At 33.3% G+C, this 27,888-nt stretch overlaps 1 protein-coding gene across 1 annotated transcript; it reads right to left on the reverse strand.

Annotated features, from left to right (window-relative positions):
• Positions 1 to 784: 784 nt before the first annotated feature.
• LOC114259556 (kinesin-like protein KIN-13B) lies at positions 785 to 9,435 on the reverse strand. Its single transcript, XM_082903099.1, has 12 exons — positions 8,941 to 9,435; positions 8,562 to 8,795; positions 6,359 to 6,529; positions 5,922 to 6,029; positions 4,944 to 5,021; positions 4,778 to 4,859; positions 3,948 to 4,107; positions 3,569 to 3,871; positions 2,858 to 3,076; positions 2,297 to 2,774; positions 1,940 to 2,005; positions 785 to 1,272 (listed from the first exon to the last, which is right to left on the reverse strand). The coding sequence occupies exons 1-12, from the start codon at positions 9,091 to 9,093 to the stop codon at positions 1,096 to 1,098; spliced, it is 2,229 nt and encodes a 742-aa protein (XP_082759225.1). The 5' UTR covers positions 9,094 to 9,435; the 3' UTR covers positions 785 to 1,095.
• Positions 9,436 to 27,888: the final 18,453 nt, after the last annotated feature.

Consider the following 27,888-nt stretch of genomic DNA (forward strand, 5'->3'; position numbering starts at 1 on the left):
AAGTGTGTTTGGTTTAAGTTTTTTGAATTAAATTTTTTAAAAACTGAATTTTTTGATTTTTATATTTTTTTGTTTTTAGTAAATATTTTTTAAATTTTAAACATTTTTTTTACTTTTTTTAGATGCACCTTATTTAGATGTATCTAAAAAGTAAAAAATTTGTAAAAAAATATTTTAAAAAATTAATAAATACATAAAAATACAAAAAAAATTATACTGAATTCTCGTATTTTTTTTTGTATTTTTGGTATTTAGTGAATTTTTAAAAGATTTCTTTCACAAATTTTTTACTTTTTAGGTATATTTATGTTAGATATGTTTAAAAAGTAAAAAAAAAAATTTGCTTAAAATATTTAAAAAATTCAATAAAAACAAAAAAATAAAGAAAATAAAAAAATAGAATTTTCTGAAAAAAAAACTTTTGGAAAACTCTAACTAAGCATGCCTGTGATTTTGTTGTGGAAGACTCCAGAGTTCAAATCTAATTGAGCTAGACATGAGATTCAATCCAACACGATAAATAATTGATGGCAAATGAACCTATTTGGATGTGCATTTACTTCCTGTTTTTTTGTTTCCATTTTCTGGAGAACACAAATCCTGTTCTGAAAACTGTTTTCGGTGAGCTTTTCATAGAACAATTCACTTTTTAGGCAACACAATTGTTTCTTAATCTATTTTCACACAAAGTGAAAGAGATAGTTGTTTATGAAATTTTCATTGTTTTGATTTTTGAAAACACAAAAAACAAAAACATAACCAAACAGGGAGGATTCGGAAGTTCTGTAGCATAACAAACTTTGTATTCCAATGAGCATTCACTACTTACAAAAACAGTCTCAGAGCTTCAAAACATGATGCCAATGAGTAGGCACACATAATTTCTTACAACTCACAGCACGCAAACAACATTTGGATTGAATAATAAATTAAAAAACCGATTCATAAAATATGGAAACAAACCTCGTCAGCACACTCCAAAAACCCATCTCCCACAAAACTGTTATGATGACAAATCTCGCATTCCCCGGAAGGCTAAGTCAACACACCAACTGCTTGAGAAACTTCCACATTAATCAATGGCTTTCGTTGTCATCAATTACCAGAAGACACAAAAACGTTGTATTCTTTCAGATGTCGCTGAAAGTGAGCCAAGCGGGCTTGCAGTTGCAGAATTCCTGCTGACTTCTGTGAAAGAATGGTGTTCAATCTAGATATGTAGTCATCCAGCTGATTACCCGGTTGGTCAATTTCAACCAGAAGGTTCATCTCCTGTTTAGAAACCAATAAAAAAATAAAAATAAAAAAAAATATGAGCTTAATTGTATGTCAAACTAATTGGACAATATGCAATGGCGGAGCCAAGATCTAAACCAGCAGGCAACACTAAGGTAAGGGGTTGGGATCGGGTCCGGCCAGTGTGGTATAGTTTGGTTTAGTCAAATTGAGCCTTCAAAATTCAAAAATCTACACATGCGCAGACTAAAATCAATTACTCTAAACATAAACATAAGCATAATAAAAACAAAAGATCTGTAAACCTAAAAATGAACATAAACATATGTGGACTGCTCTTGCATATGCTTTTCTCTCTTTCTGAAATTATTCATATGCTGACACGTGTTCTGTTGGAAGAATAAATTACACAGTGAAATGTCTTATTTTCCGTGTGTTGTGAATTGCAATAAAAAAAATTATGCAAGTGTTTTTCTTAAACTTTATTGTTCTTAATCATATGCACATGGACTTTACAACAAAATAAACATTTAGAGAGGGCAAATTGCAAATTTTTTTGAAGAGAGAGAAAAAATAAATAAATAAAATAAAATAAAAGCTTTTTCTTATAAAATTTCAGATGGGGCAAATTGAAGAATTTTTGTAAGCATAGATTGATTTGTAATTTTGGCTCGGCCCCTGGCCGCATGCAAGTGTCACTAACCTCCCTAACAATATCCATTGTCTCCTCAACTTGTCTCCGATGAGCAATCACAAGATCTTCCTCTTCCTGATCGTAAATATAGCAGATGTTTAGTTCACAATTGAGTGGTTCATGTTAAGAGGAAATAAACACTCTGGTTTTGTTTTCAAAATCTATTTTTTGAAAAAAATATCCAAATAAATAAATAACAAAACTAGTTTGGTGAAAAAAATCGAAGACACCCATCATTTTCACATGATTTCTCTTTTTTGAGGACCAAAATAACTCTGGTATTTATTTTTCAAAAAAATAAAAAAATAAAAGAACAAATTTTGAAAACCAAACCAAATAGTGAAAATCTATTTATATAACTGTTACCTTCAATAGGGCATTAAGATCATCGTCCGCATTTGAGTTGTCTGCCTCAACGTCTGCTATATCTCTCCGTTTTGTCTGCATCCCAATCTTCCTCAGTTTATCCTCCAAAGCAGATGCTTGGTAGTTGTCTAACTTCTTATTCATCATCAGCGATGGCTTGTCTTGTTCATTGGTTGTCTCGGTGTAATCAAAATCTTCAGTTATGTCACCACCCCCTCTTTGACCCCTGTAATTATCAGAAAATAAAGATGCTACCAAATTGCCATGTGCCCTTCCACTAGGAACACGCTCAATGTTGAAAGACGGAGAGGACTCCCTTTCGGTTTGTTTGGTCCATCCAAATTTGTTGCTTTCGCAAGGAACGTCTAGTATGTTGTCCTCCAAGGCTGTCAATGGCAATGCAATCGAGCTTCTAAGGTTTGTAGATGAAGACAAAGGATCCCTCTTGGAATTGTTCCCTTTAGACAGACTCTTAACTCTGCAATGTTAAACTCAATCAGAATTTCAAAGAAAAAGCAGCCATTTTCAAAAAATCAATTGTTTGTAACAAAACCACATTACCTATCAGCGTATCTTAGGGTGTTGAGAGTGTGTTCACACGATCCTGAATTTGGTGAAATGCACGATATCATAACTGTGCGTGAGTCGCCGACAAATGAATCGCGGAGAACTTCAGTCAGTTTACTCCCTCTAAATGGAATATGACCTTGGTCGTTGTCAAGAGCTCGAATGCATTCTTTCAAAGCAAGTAAGCTTTTGTTGATTTCAGCACCCTCTATTCTGCAACAAGTATAAAATATACTTATCCAAAATAAATATACATCCTATGAAGCACGGACACCACTCTGGAGGTCATATTTTGGTGTCCAACTCGTGTTGGACATGGACATGCGCTGAACAAGCTCCGAACACATGTCAAACAGACTCCAGACACACTGTTGGAAGTGTCCCTATTTTTTCCCGCAGACACATTAAGGACACACTATGGGCACGTTTCAGACACGGCACACTGGAGGTAGTGTTTTGCAATTTTTGAAAATTTACGTGTTTGCATTTTCATGTCGTGTCGTGTCCGCGTTCTTCTTAGTATAGAACAAGATCAGATTTCACCAAGTTTAAGTTATAGATGCCCAGAGAGATCTAGCTAGAACCAAATCATAATTCATAAACCTGGTTGTGCAATGCATCACATAGATTGTTCAAGAGGCAAAACTCAAACGGCCAATATGATTGAAATTTCTAGAAACAAAACAAGATCCATAAAAGCTCTACCTTGTCTGTTTATCATTATCAGTAGTATCTGCGCCACGTTCACTTCCAGCAAGATCTATGAAAGATAGCTTGCCAATTACTCGAGCAGGCTTCGAGTCATTTCCATCGACTGGTCTCTTGATGGCGAGTTGAAGTATAGCATGTGATCGAGAGGATTCCTCATTCGCACCAGTCGTTCCAGTACTCCTTGTAGCATTTCCTCTCTCAATTAACTCCTTGATCGTCTCTACATTTGACACTCTGTATTCTTGCAAACCAACAATGCAGACCTGCTGTTTCCCATCCTCCCTCATGCAAAGCTTTCTGCAAATAAGAGTTCCAAGGTTAGGGAATTGAACTTTCTTCTAACCAAAAAAAGGTTAGGAGCTGAGAAACTCACTTCCGGTCATTAAGGAGATCAAAAACTTTCCCTCCATAAATCTCAAAGAAACTGACAAACAATTGAAATCCTTGATTCCGATAAGTGTGGTTCATTAATCTGAAAATATCTTGGGATGCCTTAAGGGGCAGTGGTTGCATAGTATAAGTCTTTCCACTACCTGAAACAAACTCATTATTAAAACAAGCTTATCAATGAGAGTAATTTGAAAAATAATTTAGAAAAATATATCCACCTAAAAAACCTAGAAAAGAAACGATACCAAGAGATAAGAACAAAACTAAGATAGAGGTTCGCATATAATTAAAAGCATGTCCAAACAGCATAGTGTTAGAGTGATGCATACTTAGCCAGTATAATGAAACACTGTTCCATATATTTATGTTTAACCTAGACAGATTGAAAACTTAAAAATGTCCCAAACAAATAAAGAAAGAAGCATATCTAATCATTATAAAAATAGCAGAGAACCAAACAAGAAGCCATCAACAGAGTCTTTGAATTATGGGATCAAACTTCAGACAAATGCAAATAAACTGTTAGAAAGTTGCACATGCTGCCATTCTCTGGATATATTCTGTCAAACTACTTGATGAATATAAAAATACATGAAAGTCCATTTCTGATTCTGATTTGTCCAGTAATAAGCATATCAAATCAATTACATCAATTTTTAGAGCATATCAGAGACGTCCAAGCCCTAGTGGAATCTACGTGAAGTTACTGATCAAAAAGTTGGGAGTTCAAGGATGTTTGTTAGACATGCAAAAGGTTACAATGATGCTGTTATTAGTACCAAAACAAAATAAAAGGAGTGTGAAGCCACTTGCCTGTTTGTCCATATGCAAAGCAGGTAGCTTTTGTTCGCTGAAAAATTATTGGGACTATAGGCTCTACAGTCTCTGAGTAAATCTAGAGCAACAAAATAACAGATATCATAAAATCAAGAAAGAGATATTTCAAATGGGTAGGAACCAAGTCTTGTTATTCACTCACTTCATCATTAGAAATATCCTCACTCATCACAGCATCAAAAAGAAATTCATGTTTCTCAACATATTCAGTCAGGTCAACCTGCAAAAGGTGGTAATTAGGCTCCAGTTGAAGAAACACTCCGCACACCACTTCCAATCATAAATTTATGCCATATAAAGAGTACAAAGCTGAACAAAAATAGGCAGTAATTGAATTGCCATTTAGTTGTTGCTGTCAAATTTCAAGATGGCAATAGATGAGGCAAGAGCTAAAATACATTATATTAGTCCGATCACTTGAAGACTTCTTCCACTTTGATTCCAGTTTGAACACGGCTTGAGCAATTTAAATGGTTCTATATTCCATAAAATGATGTTCATCAGCACACACTTGTTTGCTCCTCATATACAACGAGGTTTCACATCTAATTTCATCGAAACGCAAATATGCAAGTTCAGTGAACACATTGTTTGACTGTATCCTGTGTCAGCTACTGTATAAATGCGCATCAGCTCTGCTCCCTTCCGTCTCATTGCTACGCTTTCTCGTTTACAAATATACTTAGCATCCATGCACAAGTAAAACTCTTCAAACTCAACAATTTCATGTATTTATTGCACATCTCTAGGTCACAAAATATGAAAAACCACATATGAAGGAACAGCCATCTAGAAATAGATACTAAACCATAAATTCAGTAATCTCATATTTGCATTTCACCATTGAGTTCATCCTTACATTTCAACCACACATTGATAAACCTTAAGATTGGCATAACTTTCCTCATCAATACTGGACACCATGTTTATTTACAGTCAATCAAATTATAGCAAAGAAATATAACTATGTGATCACTGATTAACGCAAATGTAGCAACAAAAGTAACAACAAACATAACATCAAAAGCAAGCACAGGCAAGCTTAAATAAGGCTAGGATCCTATCCAATATAAACAATCTTAACAGTCATTGTAACGACAGCAAACCATAAGAAGCTCACCTTGAGTTTTGTTTCATGAACAGTGAGCGAATTAGAATTCCGGTCTATGGTAATTATGTCTTCCTCTTTCTTTGCTATTTCCTTTTTATTAAGTGGTCTCTTTCGTACCTGCATTCAAAATATTTACAAACATTGTCTTTGATAAAAGAATGAGAAAATACAACAAAACCAATGCAACAAAAGCACAATAAATATTATGCCTATGAAATAGCTATGTCATTTATAAAATCTCTAATGCAAGTTTCTATTCTTTCTACCTTCTCATTTTTCCTTTTCTTTTTTTTTCTTTTTATTTTTTATTTTTTATTTTGACATCCATGTTTGTGACTAGAGTTACACTTCAATAATCAAGTCAGCAATACTTCCTTTTGCGTCAAATGGATCCCTGTCACAATAGATATTGAAGGAAGGACAGATACAAAAGCATATGGGCATACCACAACTTTGATCTTTGCAACATTAGTAGCCTTCTCTTTATCTGCACAGAAGCTTCTAAGAAGATTATTTTCCGGCACACCACGAGCACCATTTGTAAGTTTGTTGTTTGTGATATATGGCTCAGAATCGTCAAAACTTTTAAGAGAAGATCCATTGTATAAACCAGAAACCTACATTAAAAAATAGTGTACAGAATAACATCAGTGCAACAATGAATGATATAATACAGAGCCTCCCAAGCTTAAAACAATATGCCATCTATACACACATAAACATATACATCCATAAATAATGTTGATTAGGTCATATTAGAGCATCTCCAACGCTTACTCTTTTTTTTCATCAAATTTGAGTAAAGATTTGGGTTAGGCCATCTCCAACATTTAACCAAATCCATCACCAAATTCAAATTTGGTGAAAAAGTACACTTTTTTGATCTCCAATGGTTTTATCAAACCTGTATCAAATTGAGAACATCCCAAATCTTTCACGAAACTGAGAATGTATTACACCTTTCAATAATTTACTATGCATAGCCGTTGAGTGTGGACCCACCAGACGACCGGCCAGACGTCTGACCGGATGACCACCTCAAGGTATAATTTGGGAAAAATTTACATTGACCGGTCAACCCCCGGATGACCACCTCTGCATCTTTTTTTGACCTGCCTTTTTTGTTAGTTCAAAAAATCATGATTTGGGGCAACCTCCAATGAGACACCTTGATTTAAAGAGGACTTTCACAAACAATAGAAACTAGATTCTCCAATACAGAAAAGCAATTTGATCGATACATCTATGCAAAGCAAAAAATCCAAGGGTTACCTGGAACTTGATACCGCAGCTATGCCTCCGGAACTTCTCAAGGTCATTACAGAAGCCAAGGAAGTAGCAACAATGGAGAAAGCTAAAAGGGCTACCAAAGAAGATGGGGTGGAGAGTTTTGGAAAAGCTAAGGAAGACTTGCATTTGGAGGAGAGTGGCAAAAGCACTGACCAAGAAGGGATGATTGAATATTTGAAAAATGTCCACACAAAAGCAATGTCAAGCAATGCAAAGGAATATGAGGAAGAAGAGATTTTGAAGGATACCAATGAAGGCTGAAGCCAAGGAATTAGCAAGGGTAAGAGATGGTGAAAAAAACCAAAAAAAAAAACAATGAAACCAAGGAATAAACAATGCAGGTTTGTGTTGAGTAATCACTAGTTCCAGTTTTCTTTCAATCTCCAATGGTAGGGTAGAATAGATTTAGAAATCTGAAAATTACACAATTGCCAATCGACCGGCCAAACGTCCAGCTGGTCGTCCCCCCGGTCGACCTGTGTTTTGATTACAACTACAAATTCACCGTTGGAGTGGCTGATATAGATAGAGGAATTCGTGCTTTTTTACTCAAATTTGATGAAATATTTAGTGAACCGTTTTGATACCAAGCGTTCCAACGCTAAATTTTCAATTTTCATCAAACAACCAGTCGACTGACAGGATGTCCGAGCAGTTGACCAGCAATGGGTAACTTTGCAAGTCAGACAACCAGCCGGCCATCCGGTGTACAATGAAGTGCAACGGCTCTCTCTAATAATTTGATAAACGCTGAAGTCTCCCTCGATTTGATGAAATTTTTGCTTTTCGCCTCATTTGATATAGGTTTGATGCCAGGGTTGGAAGAAAAAAAGTAAGCGTGTTTCATCAAATTTAAATTTGATTCCAAATCTGAGTAAGTATCGGAGACACTCTTAGTGAGAACAAGTTCTCAATCACCCACATTTTAGGATTCAACCCAAGGGACTTTTTCTCATCTGATAAAACCTGAACTGAATGATCAAAACAAGAAACAATTTATTTGACCATATTACTTTGGAAGTGCTTCTCTTGCTTTCGATAATAAAAGATAAAGCAAAATAAGTATTTTGGGAATTCAGTTCAAAAAGATCCTAATCTAAACCAAGTTTTTCAAAACAGTCACATTTTTCACTAGACCATATTATTGAACTCTTTCATTCTAAAAAGAACGATTATATCAAATGAGATAACATCAACTAACACACCATAGCAAGCAAATTAGTAAGGCATTAATACAATTCAGTTATAAAACTAAGAAATACCCAAAAATAACTTCAAAACACAACAAAATAAGCAAAGGAAGCTTATAAACAAGGCATTTCAACAAGCACTGGCTTGCAAAGACAAAAGTGGACAAACCTCTGGTAACAACTCGGTATCAAATGAATGCAGATCAAGCAGCCCTGGGCTAAACTCACTCGGCGACGTGTAGTCATCGCCCCCGTTCTTCCTCATGCTCGATGACCTCGAAATAACCGGCGGGGTCGAAGGATCACCAGGCACCTCACTTCCTCCCCCATTAACACTCCTCTGCACATTCCTGCTCAATCTTGAACCCTGAACTCCTCCATGGTTACCATAAAACCCAAAATCCTGTAAAATTCAATACAAATCCACAATACCCATTACTTGCCAAACCCCTGTTTCTGTCCTTGTTCAAAAAACAAAATTCAAATCACAAACACTTATACCCAGAAACTAAAATCTATTTATATGTAGAATTTGTATATGTTTGGACCTGTAGAGCAGCAGATTGAAGCCATTTGTTGTTGATGGAGTTGTCGAGGAAGTTGTCGGAGGAGTACTGGCGCTGGTGGTGGTGGTGGGGCTGAGAGTGGTGGTGGTGTCCGGTAGAGCCAGATCTCTGCATTTGTCTTCCGACGGCGTTCATCTTCGTCTCTCCCTCTCTCTCTCTACCAAGTCAACAAGAACAAAAGTGTGAGATTATTAGAGAGAGAGAGAGATTTTGTGTTTGTAGAAGGAGATGAAGGAGAAGCGGTGTTGGCTTTGTGGGTTGGTGAGCTTTGTGTTGATAATGGAAGCTCTGTTCTTTTTTCTTTTTTTTTTGAAATGAAAAGAAAAGATTTGATTTTTGAAACTTTTTGAAAAGAAGAACCGGGGTGGGGGACAACAGTTGAGATTTGTAAATTGTGTATTTGAATCTTACATGTTGTTTATATGTACAACAAAGGCCTTTGATCACAGATATAATTAATTCAGACTTTTTTATAGTGTATTGTGAAATAGGAATTAATTAATGTAATATAGAATTCACCTATAAAATAAGGTATTATTTGACTTTTCTTATTCTAGTATATTTTTTTTATTTTTTATTTTTAATTATATCATTTTTTATTTTTTATAAAAAATATATTTATTTAAATTATTTCAAATATTTTTTAAATTTAAATTATAAATATAATGTTTTAAATAATTTTTAAATTTTTACGTCTAAAATTATAACAGCATGTACATGTATAACATCATTGTACTTTCGTTTGTTTCTGAAGAGTGACAGTACAACAGAGAGAAGCCGAGCGTGTGTAGAATTTATTAGTATGAGAGGGAAGAGGGGACCCGCTTGGCTTTCAACTTTGGGTGACAAATTTTCTAATGTACCTGAAAAATCGGAGGAAAATAAAGTAATAAAAAAATGAGTCAGGCTTCTAAAAAGAGAATTTTAATAGAGCATTAATTTTTTTTTTCTCATATTTTGTCCTTTTTTTTTTAATATGTGCACCAGCTTATTAGAAATGTTGCAGTGTAGTTCTAATTAGAGCTCTACAATACTGCTGTAAGAAATAATAACATAAGTTTATTACACCTTATATTCTTAAATTATTATTAAACTATCTTTTAAATTCTCAATTATTGATAAATTTACTTACGTTTTATAATATATAAATCAAAATTTATTTAGTCATTAAATTATTGATTGAATCTATTAAAATTATAAATTATTTAATTCAAATCTATTCAATTAAGGTAAAGATTATAAAAATAAAATATAATCCCATACATAGTAAAAGACCTTATTTATTTAAATTTTTATTTTAAAAAAATTTAAAATTTTTATTATGCCTTTAAAAAGTAGATATCAGCTCTTATGGTAAATTTTCTTTATAAGAATAAGAATAACTATTTATAGTATTTTTTTACTTATTTTCTATAATAAATATGCTCTTGCCTTTATTTACTATTGTATGTCAAATTTTATTTATAATTTCTAATTGATTTTTTTTTTAGGTTTTTCGCTAATTCTTTTTATAATTTAATTAATGTATTGTTTGTTTTATTATTATTTGTAGCAAAGTATTATTATTTAAATTATCTAATTCCACTCCTTCAATATATTTAACACTCATATAATTTTATTGACAAAATTAGAAATCAAGACTCTAATACTAATTTAAACACACAACGAAATAAAATAGTTTTTAAAAATAAAACAAAATATTCAGATTTTTCTATCAAAAATGCTATGAAGCCTTCCTTATCAATCCATAATTTACCCCGGAATGTGTTTGTGTAGTGGAGATTAAATTTATGAAGTGTGGGGTCCATGAGTAAAATGAATTTGAACTATTACTCTCTTTTCTTTTTTTTTGTGAGTAAATTCTAGGTTCATAAGTCTAGATTTGTAATGTTATCGTTTTTCTATAATAAAATCTTAATTAGGTAAGGTATTTTACTAATTTATAATACTATGAATTTATATTTTATTTTTGTAATCATTTCAATAACTAAATAAGTTTGAATTAAATATTTTAAGAAATTAATAGATTAGTTTAGAGACAAAATATATTTTGATTTATATATAATACGATTGAGTAGAATCAATTGATAATTTCGAGATTAAATAAGTAAGTTGACAATAATTTAAGTATAGAAAATGTAATAAATCATAATAATATTTTATATTTATAGATTAATAAACTATCGGTGGTAGAAGGAGAAAAATGTTAAACAAATTAGAATTTAGACATATTTATGGCTCGTTTGAGAATTTACCATTTTGGTTGATTTATTAGCTTTTTACGAAAAGACGTATAAAAAATAATATACCAATTCTGGCTTAGCCCAAGCCCATTTGATGTTTTAGATCCAAGTTTCATTATCTTATACAGTTATTCATGTCTTGTTTTCTCTTATCTCTCTTTGAGTTTAGCTTTTGGGACGTGTTGTTTACGTTTAGAACAGAATGATAGCTTGTTTTTCAAATTGTTGATGTCCAGAATTTTGTTCATTCGCTTGAGCGACACTTCTTGCGCTCGAGCGGTCTTTGTGAACCTCCAATACTTTTGTAGGTCTGTAAAATTGCTGGGAGTTTGTATTCTTCGCTCGAGCGAAGCTTCTTGTGCTCTCTCAAGCGAGGGTCTTCTGTCTGTAAAACTATTTGTTACCCAAAAAGCAACCTAAGAGGGGGATGAATTAGGTTTCTACAAATTAAAATTAATAATACCCCAATAAAATTAACTACTAGTACAACAAATTATTAACAAACACAATGATGAACTTAGCAGTAAATGATCAAGCAAAATAATAATGAAGTATAACTAACATACAGGGTAAATCAAATGATTAACACATGAATATTAGATAGCAATAGCAGTAGTAGGAAAGTAAAGAGATTAGGGAAGAGGAGACAAACAGATTTATAGTGGTTCGGCTTCAACCAAGCCTACATCCACTCCTCAAGTTTCACTTGAGATTTTCCACTATCTTCTAACTTCACAAGGGTGCTGGCAACCTCTTTACAAATGGAGCAATCCTCCACGGATTTTACACAGGCTTCACAAGCCCAAACCCTTGCAAATCTTAGGTGATTCACAATCACTCTCAAGATTTCAAAAACACAGTGTTTACAACACTTTTACAAGATGAAATTGTATTTTTGCTTTCAAAGAAAGCTTACAATAAATATCTCTCAAAGATAGATATATAAAATGAAACTTTGATTTTTCTGTAAATCTCACACAGGAAAGATGAGCTTAATGCTATAAGGCTCAATGTATAATTTCTGAGAATAGATGTGAGTGATTATAGATCAAAGAATATTTTCAGGTTTTTTGTGTAACTTGTTTACATTAGAGGCTTTGGTATATATAATGAAAATTATAGCCGTTTATAGCCGTTGTATTCATTTGAATTTATAGCCGTTTATAGCCGTTGTAGTCATTTGAATTTATAGCCGTTTATAGCCGTTGTACTTCCATCATTACCAATTTGAATATCTTCCACTCCATCATTACAAATTTGAATATCTTCCACTTGAACCTTTTGAACCTTTTGGCCTTTTGAACCTTTATAGCCCTTTATAGCCGTTGTACTTCTATCATTACTAATTTGAATATCTTTCACTTGAACCTTTTGAACCTTTTGGCCTACTGCTGTGCTAGGCTGTTTGAACCTTTGTTTTGGGCTGTTTGAACTCCTAATTTAATCAAATATTAAATACATTCTAACAACATTTAGAATAAAGGTTTAGGTAAGAAATAATAGAACAAAATAAATTTTGATTTTATTTTTCTCTTTCGAATAAATCATCAAAATAAATTTTAGATTCTATTTTTCTCTTTCAAATAAATTAAAACATAATTAAATAAATCATCAAAATAAATAAGTCTAACACTACTGGGAGTTCGTTTTCTACGCCAGAGCTAGGTTTCTTGCGTCGAGCGGTATAATTTATTGTGTTTGGTCGCTCGAGCGACACATCTTGCGCTCAAGCAAACTGTGCATATATCAATTCGTAAAATTACTTTTTTGAGTCACTTTTTCATCTTTCTCTCTCTCTAAACATTTCAAAACCCTATTTTCTCTCACACCCTCTCTAAAGCTCACCTATCTCCCTCAAATACACCTAGATTCGTCGATCGTTTCACCCGTGTGCCTTTGTTAAAAAGGTAGAACTTGGCAAGGGCTTCATTCTAATCGGAGCAAAGTTGATTTTTGGCGTCTTTGAGTTTCCCTCTCTCTCTCTCTCTCTCTCTCTCGTCTTCTAAGCTTGAGGTAGGGATATCTCCACTCTTTTTATGAGTTTTAACTTAGCTATTTGTTATTTCTAAACAATATTGAGACTTTGGAAGATTTGGAACAATCTAGGGTTTTAAGTAAAAATCAAAAGAGGGGTTTTTCAAATAGATCCTAGAAAATGATTTTGAAATGGAAAATAATGTTGAATTGGGAATAAACTATTGATTTTGAATATTGGGATTGATTTTAGAAAGAAAAGAGATTTTGCCCTAAATGCCTCAAATGTTGATTTTATATAAATTATGAGATTGATATTGAAATTGTGAAATTGGATTGATGTTGATGAGGATGGTGGAGTTAAATATGTATTATTATTCACCTCTTGAAAATTTGGAGAGTTTATCTATATTGATAGTTGTTTGTCTGTTTAAAAATATCTATTTTGAGCTATCAGATAAGGATAGCTATGAGTGTTGTAGAAATTGCATGTGAATTAGGAGAATTAAAACTATTTTCTCATTCATTGGCATTGACCATTATCTCATGCTTTATACATTGGAAATGTTTATCGTTTTGAGAAAAATGGGTAAATTTGGGAAACATGTATTGCAATGTTGAAAGAAGTTGGCTTGAGTGTCTATGGTGAAATTCCTAAAAACCATGCGTATACATGGATGCTGATCCTGTGGATGAAATTTTCGTGAAATGGCAATAGTAGTGCTTGTGTAGCCTACGTTTATATGGGTCCCAGTTTACAGTTTCCTCCGGATAAAATTTTCGGGAAAGGTTGTATTGTTTTAGAATTCCCAGAATGTGATTCACTGCCCTATTTTCTATTGTAAAAGAAATGATTTATGAACCATGATATTAAATTGCCATTGCATGGTTTTGGAAAGAGACGTAAAATGTTTTGGCACGAGCATTGCATATGCATTCACCTTATATTTTTGTTAAGATTCATACACTGTGATGGATTATTTCTATTGGATTTTGGTTCACCCTATGTGGGAAAAACATTTCAGGTGCTAATGATATGCCTCCGCCAAGGCAATAGCTTGGGAGGATTTGGAGCTAGAGCTTCTTTTGTGTATTTACTATATTTACTTTTGTACAAGTCAAGAGCTTTAACTGTATTGGATTTAAGTCCACTTTTATTGTAACCAAGTATCGTCTTAGAAAGATGTAAGCCTTTAGAGCATTTCTTATTTGTCTAACTTTCATTTTGCCTTTCTATCATACCATTTTTTTGTAAAGCTTAATTGTAAATCAATGAAAGATAACTACTTTGCCATTGTGATCACTTTTTGATGTTGAGTATGGGTTATAGTAATTATTTCGAGTCGTTAAAAATAAAGAGAGTGATACAACAACTTCCCATAACTTTTTGGCGTTTTGACTAAAAATCCAAGTCCCCAAACGAGGCCTTAATAAATCTCAAGATAATTTTCATATGTTCCAAAATACTTTTATAAATTTTATAAATTTCAATACATTTTAAAAGTTTATTTCAACTGATATTCTTTTATTTGTATTTGTATTTTTATTTTTCAGGGACTTAGAGTATCTCCACCCAAACTTTCAAAATTTGGTATGTCAATTTTTTTTGAAAATTGACATATATCAATTTGGCATAAAAGCTCTTCACTCGATATGTCAAATCTATTATTCTATTATTTTTAAAATTTGAACTCTTTTGTGTACCGTTAGTCTTCTTTTACTTAAAGAAAAATAAATAAATAAATAAATAAATAAGGTAGTCTTCATGTCAAAATTGATATGAAGGGGTGATGCCAAAGGTATGTAAGTTTTTGGTACATTAGGTTGAGATCATTTGGTATGCCAAAGCAGTGGTGCTATACCAACCAATTGGTATAGCAATTACTATACTAACATACGCTATGACATTGTCATTTCAAAACTATGGGCCCCACCCATTACACAAACTACAAAGACCCAAAGTCTTTAAAATTATGTCACATTATCCGTTAGTACACTAATTGGTATACTAATCGGTATTTATAGTTTTATTCATACCAAAATAGAATTGTTGGACTGTCATATTGAATTTGGCATACTGGGCGGAGGTGCTCTTATCTTTTTCAAGGTCACTCAAATTCAATTTAAGGTAGTATTCAAAAAGTTTGAATTTGCCAAATTTAAATCTTGAAATTGGCGTATTGTGAGACCAATCTATACCCATATCAATGATATGAACTACTTATTCTACACGACAAGCTAAAAAAAATATGCATACAAAAATTTGATTGATCAAACATAATTAATGACATGATTAAATTACATATCATAACAAATGAACATTCTATTCTTAAAAATATGTGTGACGTATAGATAAAAATAATATGATGGTATGACAATTGATATTGGATTCACGTGACTTTTGCATAAATAATTTTCTCAATTAGTTGCATGAGATGAATGGTTTATATTATTGAAGTGGATCCAATTTGATCCCATAACGAATCAACTTTACTATGAAATTAAGATATTTAACTCCAATAAATCCAAACTCAACTTAAAAATAACTCCATTTTAGCATCAATTAATTTTGAATTACATGGTTCAAAATTCTTACATAATTTGTTTTATTAAAGCATCTCCAACCCACCTTCTATATCTTCATCTATGAAGGATTTTTACTTATAACCCATCCTCTAAAGCCATCTCCATTTGGAAGGAGGATGGGTTAATCCTTCAAATATAGAGTATGAGAAATAGAGGAGTATCTCCATAACACTATTCATTTTTAAATCAGTTTTGTCCTCAAAACCTTTCATTTCAACTTTATTTACAATTATATTGTAATGCCTTGACTTTTATTACTTGAATAACATTACTAATTCCATTATTTTTATCCAATTCATAAATAAACATGCAGAAGCTATAATCATAACATCAATAAATAATAAAAATTCCCCATCATTCATACATTCGGTGCAAAATGAATTACAATTAAATAAAATGTCATTAGGCTTACATCAATACATGAAGAAGATGGCTTAACCCTTAATACATCAATGGCATTCCGCCTACAAGAACTAGGCCCCTTGGCCAACAAATAAAGGAGATCATTTGACCTTGAACTACTTCTCAACTTTATACCTAAAAAACTTATCAACAACGTGGGATGAACATATAGTGTCTAGTAGGAATCACAATAGCTCTAAACAATAGCAACATATAGATAACTATGATCATGAATGTTTCACATTATAAATATATAAGTAATATGACTTTTCATATCCAAAACACACATACATAATTATATCCTTTCTCAAAGAAACCTTCTTCATCATTTAAGAAAACTCATATCTTTGCCATTCATTTTTTTCCCCCCTATTCAAAAGATTTCCAAAACTTAAATCACATTCCATAACACAATCTCAACTATAATCTTCTACCATGTTTTATGGCCTAAAGCACAACAGCAAATGGAAAACCCACCACAATATAGATTAACAAGATATAGCAATAATATCAATACATACTCCCATGTTTTACCGGCCACAAGTATGGTAGGAAAATGGTGCACCCTTCATGTCACGATAAATATACGAAAAGAATTTAAACAAGAGTATCACACAAAAACAACCGGCTTCGTCAAGCCATAATCACAATGACACGCTTTACCGGGCACGAGCCAGAAGGGAGTGGAACCTATTTCAAAGCACCATGCTTTACAAGTGGTTAGCCAGAAGGGAATGAAACCTCTATGTAGCCCAATAGTAACCACACGTTTTATCGGACGCAAACCAGAAGGGAGAGGTACCTGTGTCAATACGCCACAATTTATCGGGTGTTAACCAGAAGGAAAACGGACCCTATATATATAGCACTTCCATTATCCAATTCATCACAATTCCACATGATTCTAATTTACATAGTTAATCTATATGTCATAACACGTGTATTCCTGTCAACGACAATCAATACCATCCTTCACTAATGGCCATGGACAATACCTCTAAACAATAAACAACCAACCCTCATCATAAATTAATATAACCCTCATAAGGAATTAAGCTCAACAACAATAACAACAGCAATATTTAACCTAAGGTATAAACCCATTTCCTTTCTCAATTTACAAAAGAGTTTATAAACATCTCTTTAATTTTAGGAACTGAATCCCATTATTTTTAAATCTCTAACGCGCACAACCATTTTCCAAAAACCCTCTTTTAATTATAAAAATCTCAATTTGTTGATTTAAATCACAACTCAACACAACCATAACACTAAGTAATTCCAATATCTCAAAACAAATAATAAAATTTAGGGCTTTACATCTAAATCACCAAAATGATATTCCAATAACATAGAAATTTCAAAACCAAATCTCAAACAAGTGATTTACCCTTTTGTGATGTCCCGGGTTTTGGGCTTGAATAGTATTGTGTAGTAGAGTAGTATGTATTTCTTTCAGTGTTTTGTTCATTGTTTTGAGTCATTGAAATTTCTTTCTGCTCTTATTTAACATCTCTTAACTTTTCTGGGTTGTAAACTTTGAGTGTTGGGCATTGGAACTTGCCTTGGTTTACAAAATCACTTTCTAAGTTTCTAGGCAAAACTGCTCATGTGGAGTTGAAAATTGCTCGAGCGGATCCTCATAGAGTTTTTCAAACTTTTCTGAGTTTTCTAGGCGAAAAATCGCTTGAGCGGATTTTGGGTCTCGCTCGAGCAGATTTTGGTGGATTTTTCTAAGGCAGCTCTTTGGAGCAATCCGCCCATAAGGCAGAAAATTCTGCTCGTGCGGATTGGGAATTCCACTTGTGGGGAATTGAAACCGCTCGGGTAGATTTCGACTTGTTTGTCTTAATTTTCATGCTCTTTTCCTCAAAATTGATGCAAAAAGCGTTTTTTGCACAGTTTTTCTTCTTCTCTCTCTCTCTCTCTCTCTCTCTCTCTCTCTCTCTATATATATATATATATATTCATCTATTCTCTCCCTTCTCTCTAAAAATACACTCAAATCCAACTTCTCTCTATGGTTTAGCTCCAATCTTTAAGAGTTTTACACCAAATCGAAAAGGGCGATGAGGGCTACGTTTTTAACCTGTTGGATCGGGTTTTTGTCGACGTTGATTTCTAGGGTTTTCTTCCTCTTTATCTCCCAAGCTTGAGGTAGGAATTATCTTTGAGGTATATATATATATTGCAAGTTTATACATGTTTTGAGTATTTCATCATGTTGTGAATTATGATTTTGGATTGTTAAAACCTAGATGATGTTAAAGGTGGATTTCATCTATTTTTTCCCAAAACGTTTGAGAATATGAGCATGTTCTAGGATGTGGGTGTTGTTTTGGAAAAATCTTTTCAAAAATAGAACAAAAACCTTGTTTTGGTGGAAACCCTAAAAATTGGGAATTTTGGAAAAAAGTTGTGATATTGTGAAATTGATACTTGATAATTTGCCATATAAGAAAATGATGGAGGAAATTCTGTAGTTATATTAAATGAAGAGATTTCATGAGGAAATGAGAAATTATAGAATTGGAAAGCTTGAGCAATAGGTTGTTGTTGTTATTGTGGAAAGACCAAATGCTAAAAATGATGTTTAACATGTGGAGAATACATGAATGTTGATATTGTTATATTGTTTCTTGGAAAAATATACTATGATGTTATATAGTTAAGAGGTGTGGAAATTTGATCATAATGGACGATTGTGTGGATAAGTTGAGAAAATTTCAAGGCATTGATATTGCATTGACACTTGATTTAATTATCATCACTTTTTGAATTGTCATTGGTGAGTTATTTAAAGAGAACTTTATTATTGCATTAGACATTTACATCACCATTCCATTTTATCATTGATGCAATTGATTTTAAACATTGTATTGGAAAAAGTATTGCTTTGAGAAAGGAAATTGTTTTGTGACACAAGTTCTTATTGATTTGTTTTGGGGGTAAATACGTTGGTACGTCCAGATAGGGGGTGTAGTTGGTATTGGTTAAGTTGGCCTGAGTGTCCATAGTGAAAGACCGAAAACATGCGCGGAGGAGGTACCACGTGCTTTCTGGTTGGCTATCAGTAAAGTGGGGATTGGTAGTGCTTGTTATGCCTACTTGCAAACACCAACTTAGGGATTACCTAAGTCGTATTTACCGTCCCTTTGAATTACATTGGAATTATTGAATTGTTAAATTCTTATAATTTCATTTTGCACAAAAGTTTCAAAAGGTAGAGATATATATTTTTGAATATGGCATGGCCTATGCATTCATCCCATGAATTTGTATAAAATATATATACTTTGTGAAGATTTTCCTACTAGGCTTTGTGTTCACCCTATGGGATTTTGTGCAGGAAAGGATGTGGTGATCCCGCCAAGTTAGATGCGTGGAAATATGTTTTGGGAGCACAAGGCTCTTTTCTTTATTGTAATTATTTTTGACAAGCCAAGGACTTTATATGTATGGGTTCAAAAATCATTTTTGTGTAACCGGGCTTAAGCTTTTGAACTTATTGCCCTTAAGGGCATTTACTTACACTTGACTTATTATGCCACATGCTATAGATTCATATACTAGGGATGTTGAATGTATATTCGCATGTGGATTATCTTTTGTAAACCTCTTGATGGTTAATGAATACAAATGTTAGAGATTTGAGGATGATGTTAATATTGAGACTTACTTTCGTTTACATTAAACAATGGAAATTAGTGAATCTTTATTGTATAAATTTTCGGGGCGTGACACCTTTAAAGTCAAAAGCTCATCTCTACATGCTTTTCAAAAATCCCATCTCAAAGGTGCTTTTCATGCTATGAGTACCACATGTCTATCTAGTAGCGAGATATTGTGAAGACACAATGGAATCCCTACCTCTCGAAGCAAAGAGGGGGAGGGGAGAAAACCCAAAAATCCAACGGCGATAAAAACACGATCTGATTAGATAAAATGAATCCCTCGACACACTGAACAATCCATCTCAAAAGAACAAGGTAAGGGGATTACTCAATGTAAGTAGATATGAGGGTTTGTGCGAAAAAATAGGAGTTTAGAGAGAGAAGATAGTTGGTTAGGGGAAAAGAGGAAGAAAAGAGAGAAAGAAAAAGAAAAGGTGAAGAAAGAGAATGTGTGGAAGGTCTATTTATAGAGCTAACTCAATAGTAAAATATTTGACCTAAAGTCAACTTGAATAAAAGTCAAAAGATCACAGAAAGAAAGTGCCAAACATTGTTGAAAATTATGATTTTTCTATCAAATGTCGATGTCTTAGGAGGGATGTCGACACCTAGGTGTAGTGGTGTTTCAAAAAAATATTAAAACAAGTCGGGTGTCCACACCACCAAGCCCTGGTGTCGACACCAAAAAACAGTCCCAAAATTTAGTTATTTAAGTCTAGCAGTCTTGACCCTAGGAAGGGATGGTGTCAACCCCAAAAAATTGAAACAAGAGAGAGAAGGAAAGAAATGTTGGTACCGACCCCGGGAAGCAAAGTATCGACACCCTAGGCAGACTTTCAAGGTTTCAAAACACTATTTAGACAAAACGAAGCGTAAAAGAACAACCCAAAACAAGTTTAGACCAAATTTCACTCTACCAACGCAAAGTTGCACCTCCCAAAGGATCTAAATGACAAAAAGAAATGAAATTAAACACATCCTAAAGGCGTGTGGAGCACAAATTTTACATATATGTTTATGTATTTTGAGTTTTATGTTATAAAATACAAATAATGTTTAACATTTAATTTTTATAAAATGATTTCATTAAAAAGACTGAAATCATATCTTAAATGAGTCTTATATTAAATATATTTTAAAAAAATTTCAAAGCTAAATATTTATTAATGAACAAAAATTATTCACTTTTGAGGAAAATATTTTGGAGGGAAATTTTTACAGACGCAAATGAAGATTTGTGGTTGGAGGTTAGATGAATAGTGAGATACTGGACAAGACAATTGGCCTAGTGGTCCATGTAGCTGTCTCTTATAATAGTGAGATGGCCAGAGGTTCAGGGTTTGAGTCAACGAAGCAACTACGACCCTTTCGTTATAATCTAACTTACTAACCCTGTAACATCCTTTCGTACGAGAACAGCAACAACGACAACAACAACAACAACAACAACAACAACAACAACAATAAATAAATAAATAAATAAATAAATAAAATAAGAAGAAGAAGAAGAAAAGTGAGACACTCTATATTCACTTTTTAAATAAAAAAAAATTATTTTCGTCCTCTAGTTGAATGTATTTGGTTAGAAATATTGTTATAGGGTGAAGAGTTGGAGTTTACTTTCTTTCACCCTTTTTATTTTTTTGGGATCATATCTTCTACAATAAGCTAATCTCCCTACAACATATACAAACTCTAGGAACTAAATTTTTTATCCTTAAAAATAAAATATTTATTGCAAAAAAATTGAGAGCAAATTTTGTCGTTATAGGAATTGTCACTAAAAGACTGTCTCGTTTAACGATTTTTTGAAAATGTCAGTAATAATGCATTTATAGATAAAAAAAATTCGTGCAAAAAATATTTACTTTTCAAGACAAAAAATTTGATCCTCAAAAAGTAGTAATTTATAAATGTCCGATTTCGTCACTAAAAATATAATAAAGACACTTTCAATAACTAAAATATTTTGTTTCTAAAAAGCAATTTAATCCTTCAATTTTTGTTTCTAAAATTTTGATTTGTTATAGTGTCTTGACCTCTTGTAATTTTATAATTAATTATGGAAGAAATCCATGATGTTGTGCACCTTTAAAAATGACATACCATAAGAAAAGTTATAATTTTGTTTGCTATAATTTATGAATGATTGTGAGGAGCAGTTCTGCAACATCCCTTCTTCCCAAACAGACCTTTGTTTGATCCTTGCTCCGGTGCCTGAAATAAGAAACACTCTGGTTAGGGGTGTCGGAATTAATACTTCGACGGTTAAGCCAGAATTTGTATAAGAGGAAGTGAGTAAAATATTTCAGGAATAAATTTTTGTTGGTTAATAGTGAATACCTCTCTTCTTCTGTTTACCTTCCTTATATAGAGGCTTGGTGTAGATATTTCCTACATGGTTTGATCTTAACTTTATCATCATCACAATGTCAAAGTCCATACTCCTATTAACCTCTTTGGAAAGGGACAGTCTAGGCCCACTCCGTTACTCGACATTGCTGTTCACTGATCTTGTCGGTATCACTTATTCAGCGTATAATTTGAGCAGCAAATAGGCTACTCGGCGTTTGAACTTCTGCAATCCAGTGGGCATGGTTAGGTTTGGGCCTACATACACATTGTTTGCCGAATGCGCAATTTTTGTACTCTGCTCACACAATGATGGATTTATATTTTCCTTTCTGAAGTTAAAGTTATTAATCATTATGACTATGTTGTATGAACATTGTGGTTATATTATGAATAATGTAATGTAAATGTTATGAACCAATTGTGATAAAAAAAAATTAAAAAAAAATGTTTCCAATCATTTTGGTGAAAAAAGATACAACTTATTGTGGTATCTGTTATAAAATGTCGTGATTATATTATATATGTTGTGATAAAGTACATATCCATAAAATCTCCCTTCATCATGATAAGACTATGTATATTAAGATGAAAACACTTGCAAAAAAATGTTTTGTGAAAAATGTACTTTTCTATTTAATTGTGATTTTGAAAATTATATATTACTGGTTGCGGTCTTCGCTGTGATAATGGGGATGGTAGCTGCAATGACAACAATATTGATAGTGATAATAATGGTTGGTTGATTGAAAGAATTGATGGCAATGGAAGTTGTGGTGATGGTGGTGGTAAGGTGGTAATGGTGATAATGGTGATAGTGTTAAGTAAGATTTATAAAAAATATGGTAAACTACCAATAAGTCCTAATAGTTGGACTTAGTTCCCATTAAGTCCTATTGAAATAAGTCATAGTAAAATCGTTACTAAAAATAAATTTTTGGGACAATTTTTTGCTTGTCGTTAAAATTGACAATTAGTGATATTTTTTTGTCACGGTTTTTATAAATTGTTGCAAAAATTTATAATTAATGACGTTTTTCTATGATGAATTTTTTAAACTGTTGCTAAAAATTAAAAATTTGTAACGATTTTTTTAAACTGTTGCTAAAACTTATAATTAGTGACATTTTTTATGACAAAATTTTCAAACTATCATTAAAAATTAACAATTAGTGATGTTTTTTAATAGTGTTTGATAAAAAAAATGTTATTAATTTTCAAAGGAATTATTGGACAATAAATTTACCTATTAAGAGCTACACGTAAGTCTCTCTAAAAAATATTTTTCACATTCGATTAAACAATAAATATTTTTTCCCTAAATCAAATCATTTTTTATTGATGATTTTTTATTTTTTTTTTTGAAATTTTCGTTTTGCCTCATATCAAATACTAGAAAAACATATTCTAAAAGAAAATTTCTACCACAAATTAATCATAATTTTTTTTAAAAAAATCAAATATCAGATATAGAACAAAAACTAACTAATGGGTCACTTATGACTATGACTTCTGTATCTAATCCTCTCCTCTATCTAACGTATTCATTTAAAGCACAACAAAACAAAATAGAACAAAAATTGTAAATTTATTTGGAAAAAATTCAAATCAGTGGTGTACGGGGAAGAACTATTCGACACCACCTGTACTCCTCGCGTCCAAGCTGTGCCTTCCTCCGATCATCCTGCAGACACAACGAATGTGAGCTACCTGGCGGTGTGTTGCCGGAAAACCCCTCTGACGGTCAAGTTAGCACACACCCAGATAGAGAGAAAAGAGATAGAGAGGTGATATATCACAATGAGTGTTTCTTACCAAAAGATCATTCATCCCCAGCATGGGGGGCGTAGTCATGCTTATATACTTTCTGCGTTCACCTCTGTACCCATTCGTCTATTGACACGTAGAGCTGCTCTCCTATCTGTCAGCGCAAATCCAGTTAAACACCACCTAATCAAACCGCCGGACAACATTAGTGGGAACGGGCAGCCCGGCGGCATCACCTCGGCCTCATACGACCGTGCTACGTAACGAGTCCAACAGCGCCACTCGCCGAGCTCCATCATAACCGAGCTCAGTAGCATTCTGGTACGGCTGAGCTCCAGACAGGTTAAGCCAGTCCTTAGAAGACCTTTCCCGTTGAGCTAAATGTGCTAACCATGAAACCCGGGTTGGCGGACGATCATCCCGGCCAAGTTAGCTCGGTCCAAACATGGGACCTAGGCCTCGACTGAGCAAACCAACTCTGGACAAGCCCAAGTTAGCTCGGCCCAAACACGCTCGGACCTCTTTCTGCCCGGCTTCTACCACGGCCCAAAGCCAGATTATGAATCTCCCTCTCAAGTGGAATTTTAAAAAATAATTATAAAAATATTAATTTTATAAATATTAATAATTAAAATTACAAATTTTTCTATGAATATGTAAAATTTTATAAAATTACTACTAAATAGTAATTTTCCTAATTTATCTTAGTAGAAGATCTCAACCTCTACATAATCAAGTAGCCAACCAGCATCTAATCCAGTAACTTGCCATTCATTGCGGTGTTTGGATACTCTAGAGGGCTTTTCTCTAGGGTGGTGTAGTGCACAAAATGACGTCATTCCATGCATTGCTGATCCAAAAAAAAATAAAAAAAATAGAGCAAGTAACTAACACTAACAACTAAAGAGAGAGAGAGAGAGAGAGAGAGAGAGAGGCGACGAAGATAAGACGAATGAGGGAAGAGTAGTCCTTTGGAGTGACAACCATTGTTTCACTCGCGAAGAGCAATCCTTCGAAGTTCCCTCGTTCATAGCCCCATTCATCATTTTTCCCCAGTCTACCCATATATATTACTATGTACACTTAACCTACAAGATAAACTTGAGATTGAATGACTGTTTTTCCAATCTTAAAACTTGGTATTACCGTGAATCACACATGTTGCAAATTGGGTCGGGTTTAAAAACCATACTCGATTTGATCGCCTATGGTGGTATGGCCCATAACTCATTAAGAGACCCTGTTAGGAGATATTCATTTTGAATCAACTTATCTTGGGAATAAGAGCATATAACCCACTAGCTCATGTTTTAAGAAAATAGAGTTATGGGTGGTTATAACTCTCCTACATAATATACATATTATATTGGGAGAGTAAGATTTTAACCATATAGGTAATCAATATCTGTTTTCTCTTTCTTCTAGACTCTCTCTTCTTTCTCTCTCCATAGAAACACAGAATAACCTTTGTACTATGAATAGTTTGAGTAGTTCTCTAGTACTGCTAGGAATTGTTTGAGTTCATCAGTAGAGGTACGTGATTAACCCACATGATCATTGGATTCGATATGAGCGCAAAAGGTATGCCTAAATCCGTTTATTTATTTCCGTTGTATTATTTTTTATACACCACCTTAGGTCTTCCCTTACCTAGAAACGCACCTTTCTTCATGACATCTTCTATGTAAACCATCGAAAAATCTATGTGTAACGCCCTGAAATTTATCCTCAACTATTGTATATTTATACGATTCACTCCCAAATAGTGATCATAAATTGATACAAATAAGTTAATAATGGGAAAAGATAGAATATACATGATCCCAAAACACTTCTCTTTCTCATTGAACTTCCATTCGGTTACACATTCACAAAATACTTGACATGTTTCCATTTAGTACAAAATTACGTGTAGTTCAAAAAGATAGAGAATGATCTATACTAAGATGCCTTAATGTCTTACAATTTCTCCAAAACTTCTAGTTTGGTTCACAAAACAAAATAATATACAAAACAAATAACTTGGACATAGTAGCTCTTTAGTTAATCACAATAGGCACAACAAGTGAGCATCTATGCTCCACAAAAATTTTAGTTGTGTACTCTAATCAATGAGGTAACGCTCCTTTGTCTGGGCACATCACACTTTCCACATTTACCGTCCTCATACGATCAGGCACGTAGACACCTCAAACATTTTCCATATTTATCGCCTTCTCACTATCGAACATGTGGATGTGGGATGCTTTTGGGGTTACCAAGAGCACCCTACAGTTCAGACTCTCGATCTCTTGATCTAGTCTCATTAGTGTATGGTGAAACGGAAAATGAAAGTCCACATCTGGCAACGTTTATAGAAAATCCATTTATTTCAAAATATGCCAGGAATAGACTATATTACCAAATCTCAAAGTCACCATCTAATATTTTGAGAAAATTAGGAAACCTATGACTCATGCTAAAGGCCACTGTTCGTCATAACCAAAGTGACTCGGTTCGAAAACTTAGATATGAGAAAGGAATGTCGTTAATTGAGCACCCCATTCACCCGACCAAAAGATCAGCCTTTAATAAGTCATGATGTAGTTTCTATGATTAATATATGCTCGTGTTCTGATTATTAATAAAGCTAGCATTACTATCTGACGCAATCAACTATAGATCGTGTCATTAGTTTTGGTTTATGCTTTGATTTTATGCATTTTGAAAGGTTTTTTTGAATAAATGTGCAACTCAAAATAAAATTAAGCCCACATGCATATCAATCAACAACATTCCAACTCAAATAACACAACCTCCATCCATTAGCATTCATAGAGATATATCAATTAAGCACGTAGCCGTTGGTAGGATGCTATACATAATAAAACAACACATACAATCGGGATGCTAAAAACGTAAATGCTCACCTAGTACTCCTCTATGGCAAGCCAAAAATAACATGTTATATACATATAGATGATCCTACATACAAACGACTAGTGCGAGACACTTACAATATGCAACTAAGGATTCAGTTACTGCCACATGGCATGTGCATCATTTCAAGACATGAGATAGCACATAGAACCACCTTTGAATTGATAAAATCCATAAATGCAAATGAACCAAATCTATATGCATGAAAAATGGATGCACAACGTGGGTATGATAAATAAAACGTGATGTTGTACAGATAGAATACAAATAAAAATGATAGAAAGACATGGGGTTGGAAGATTATTACAACAACTCAAATGAGAAAGGGCAGAGGAAAGAGAAATTATTACAATACTTGAATGAATAAAAAAGGAAAATATGTGGGATTGGAAGAATTATTACAACAAATAATAAATATCCATCCAAATTACTACCGAATTTAACAAATCATATTAACTAAATGAAAGAACTTAAACAGCAGCTCCAGAAACTATCTTGTTCTGCTCTGGAAAATTTATCTGACCATACACTAATTTGTCCCACCGACTGAAAAGGTGTCCGGCCAAACATAACTTCTTGGAAAAACTCTGTTTGGTGCAGAAAGTCCAAAACAGAAGCAAAATATAGGTGCTCATCCCGTCTACATCTCCCTCTTGTAGGAAACACCTAAAGGAGGAGGTAGACGGGCCTCAACTCTCAACAATAGTATGCAACAAATATGTACAATAGATATTTTGCAATAATCCAACAAATTAAGGGAATCAAAGCTAGAGCAAATTCAAGCCTAAGAAATAGATAGGAACCTACATCATCTCTTTGTGAATAAGGGTAGGTCAATACCCAAATCCATGCTATTAATTGGAAAGAGTATATTAATGCATATCATTTCTTAGTGGAAGCTTTGCTTTCAAAACAAGGGATTCATCAAAAGTTATTGAAAACTCTTCTTCTATTCATGGACCAAGAATGTTTCCACCCCTTTCCATGTTCACAAATGATTGAGAAGAAAGATT

This window comes from Camellia sinensis, chromosome 13 (genome assembly GCF_055761805.1).
Source record: "Camellia sinensis isolate YWXY chromosome 13, ASM5576180v1, whole genome shotgun sequence".
In the NCBI taxonomy this organism is placed as follows: domain Eukaryota; kingdom Viridiplantae; phylum Streptophyta; class Magnoliopsida; order Ericales; family Theaceae; genus Camellia; species Camellia sinensis.

Excerpts from the sequence above, each read along its gene's own strand:
- LOC114259556 (XM_082903099.1), bottom strand. The coding sequence starts at position 9,093 with ATGAACGCCGTCGGAAGACAAATGCAGAGATCTGGCTCTACCGGACAC. Across the intron at positions 8,796-8,940 it reads TTCAATCTGCTGCTCTACAG|GATTTTGGGTTTTATGGTAA; the intron begins GTCCAAACATAT and ends TGAATTTTACAG. Across the intron at positions 3,077-3,568 it reads GATAATGATAAACAGACAAG|AATAGAGGGTGCTGAAATCA; the intron begins GTAGAGCTTTTA and ends TACTTGTTGCAG.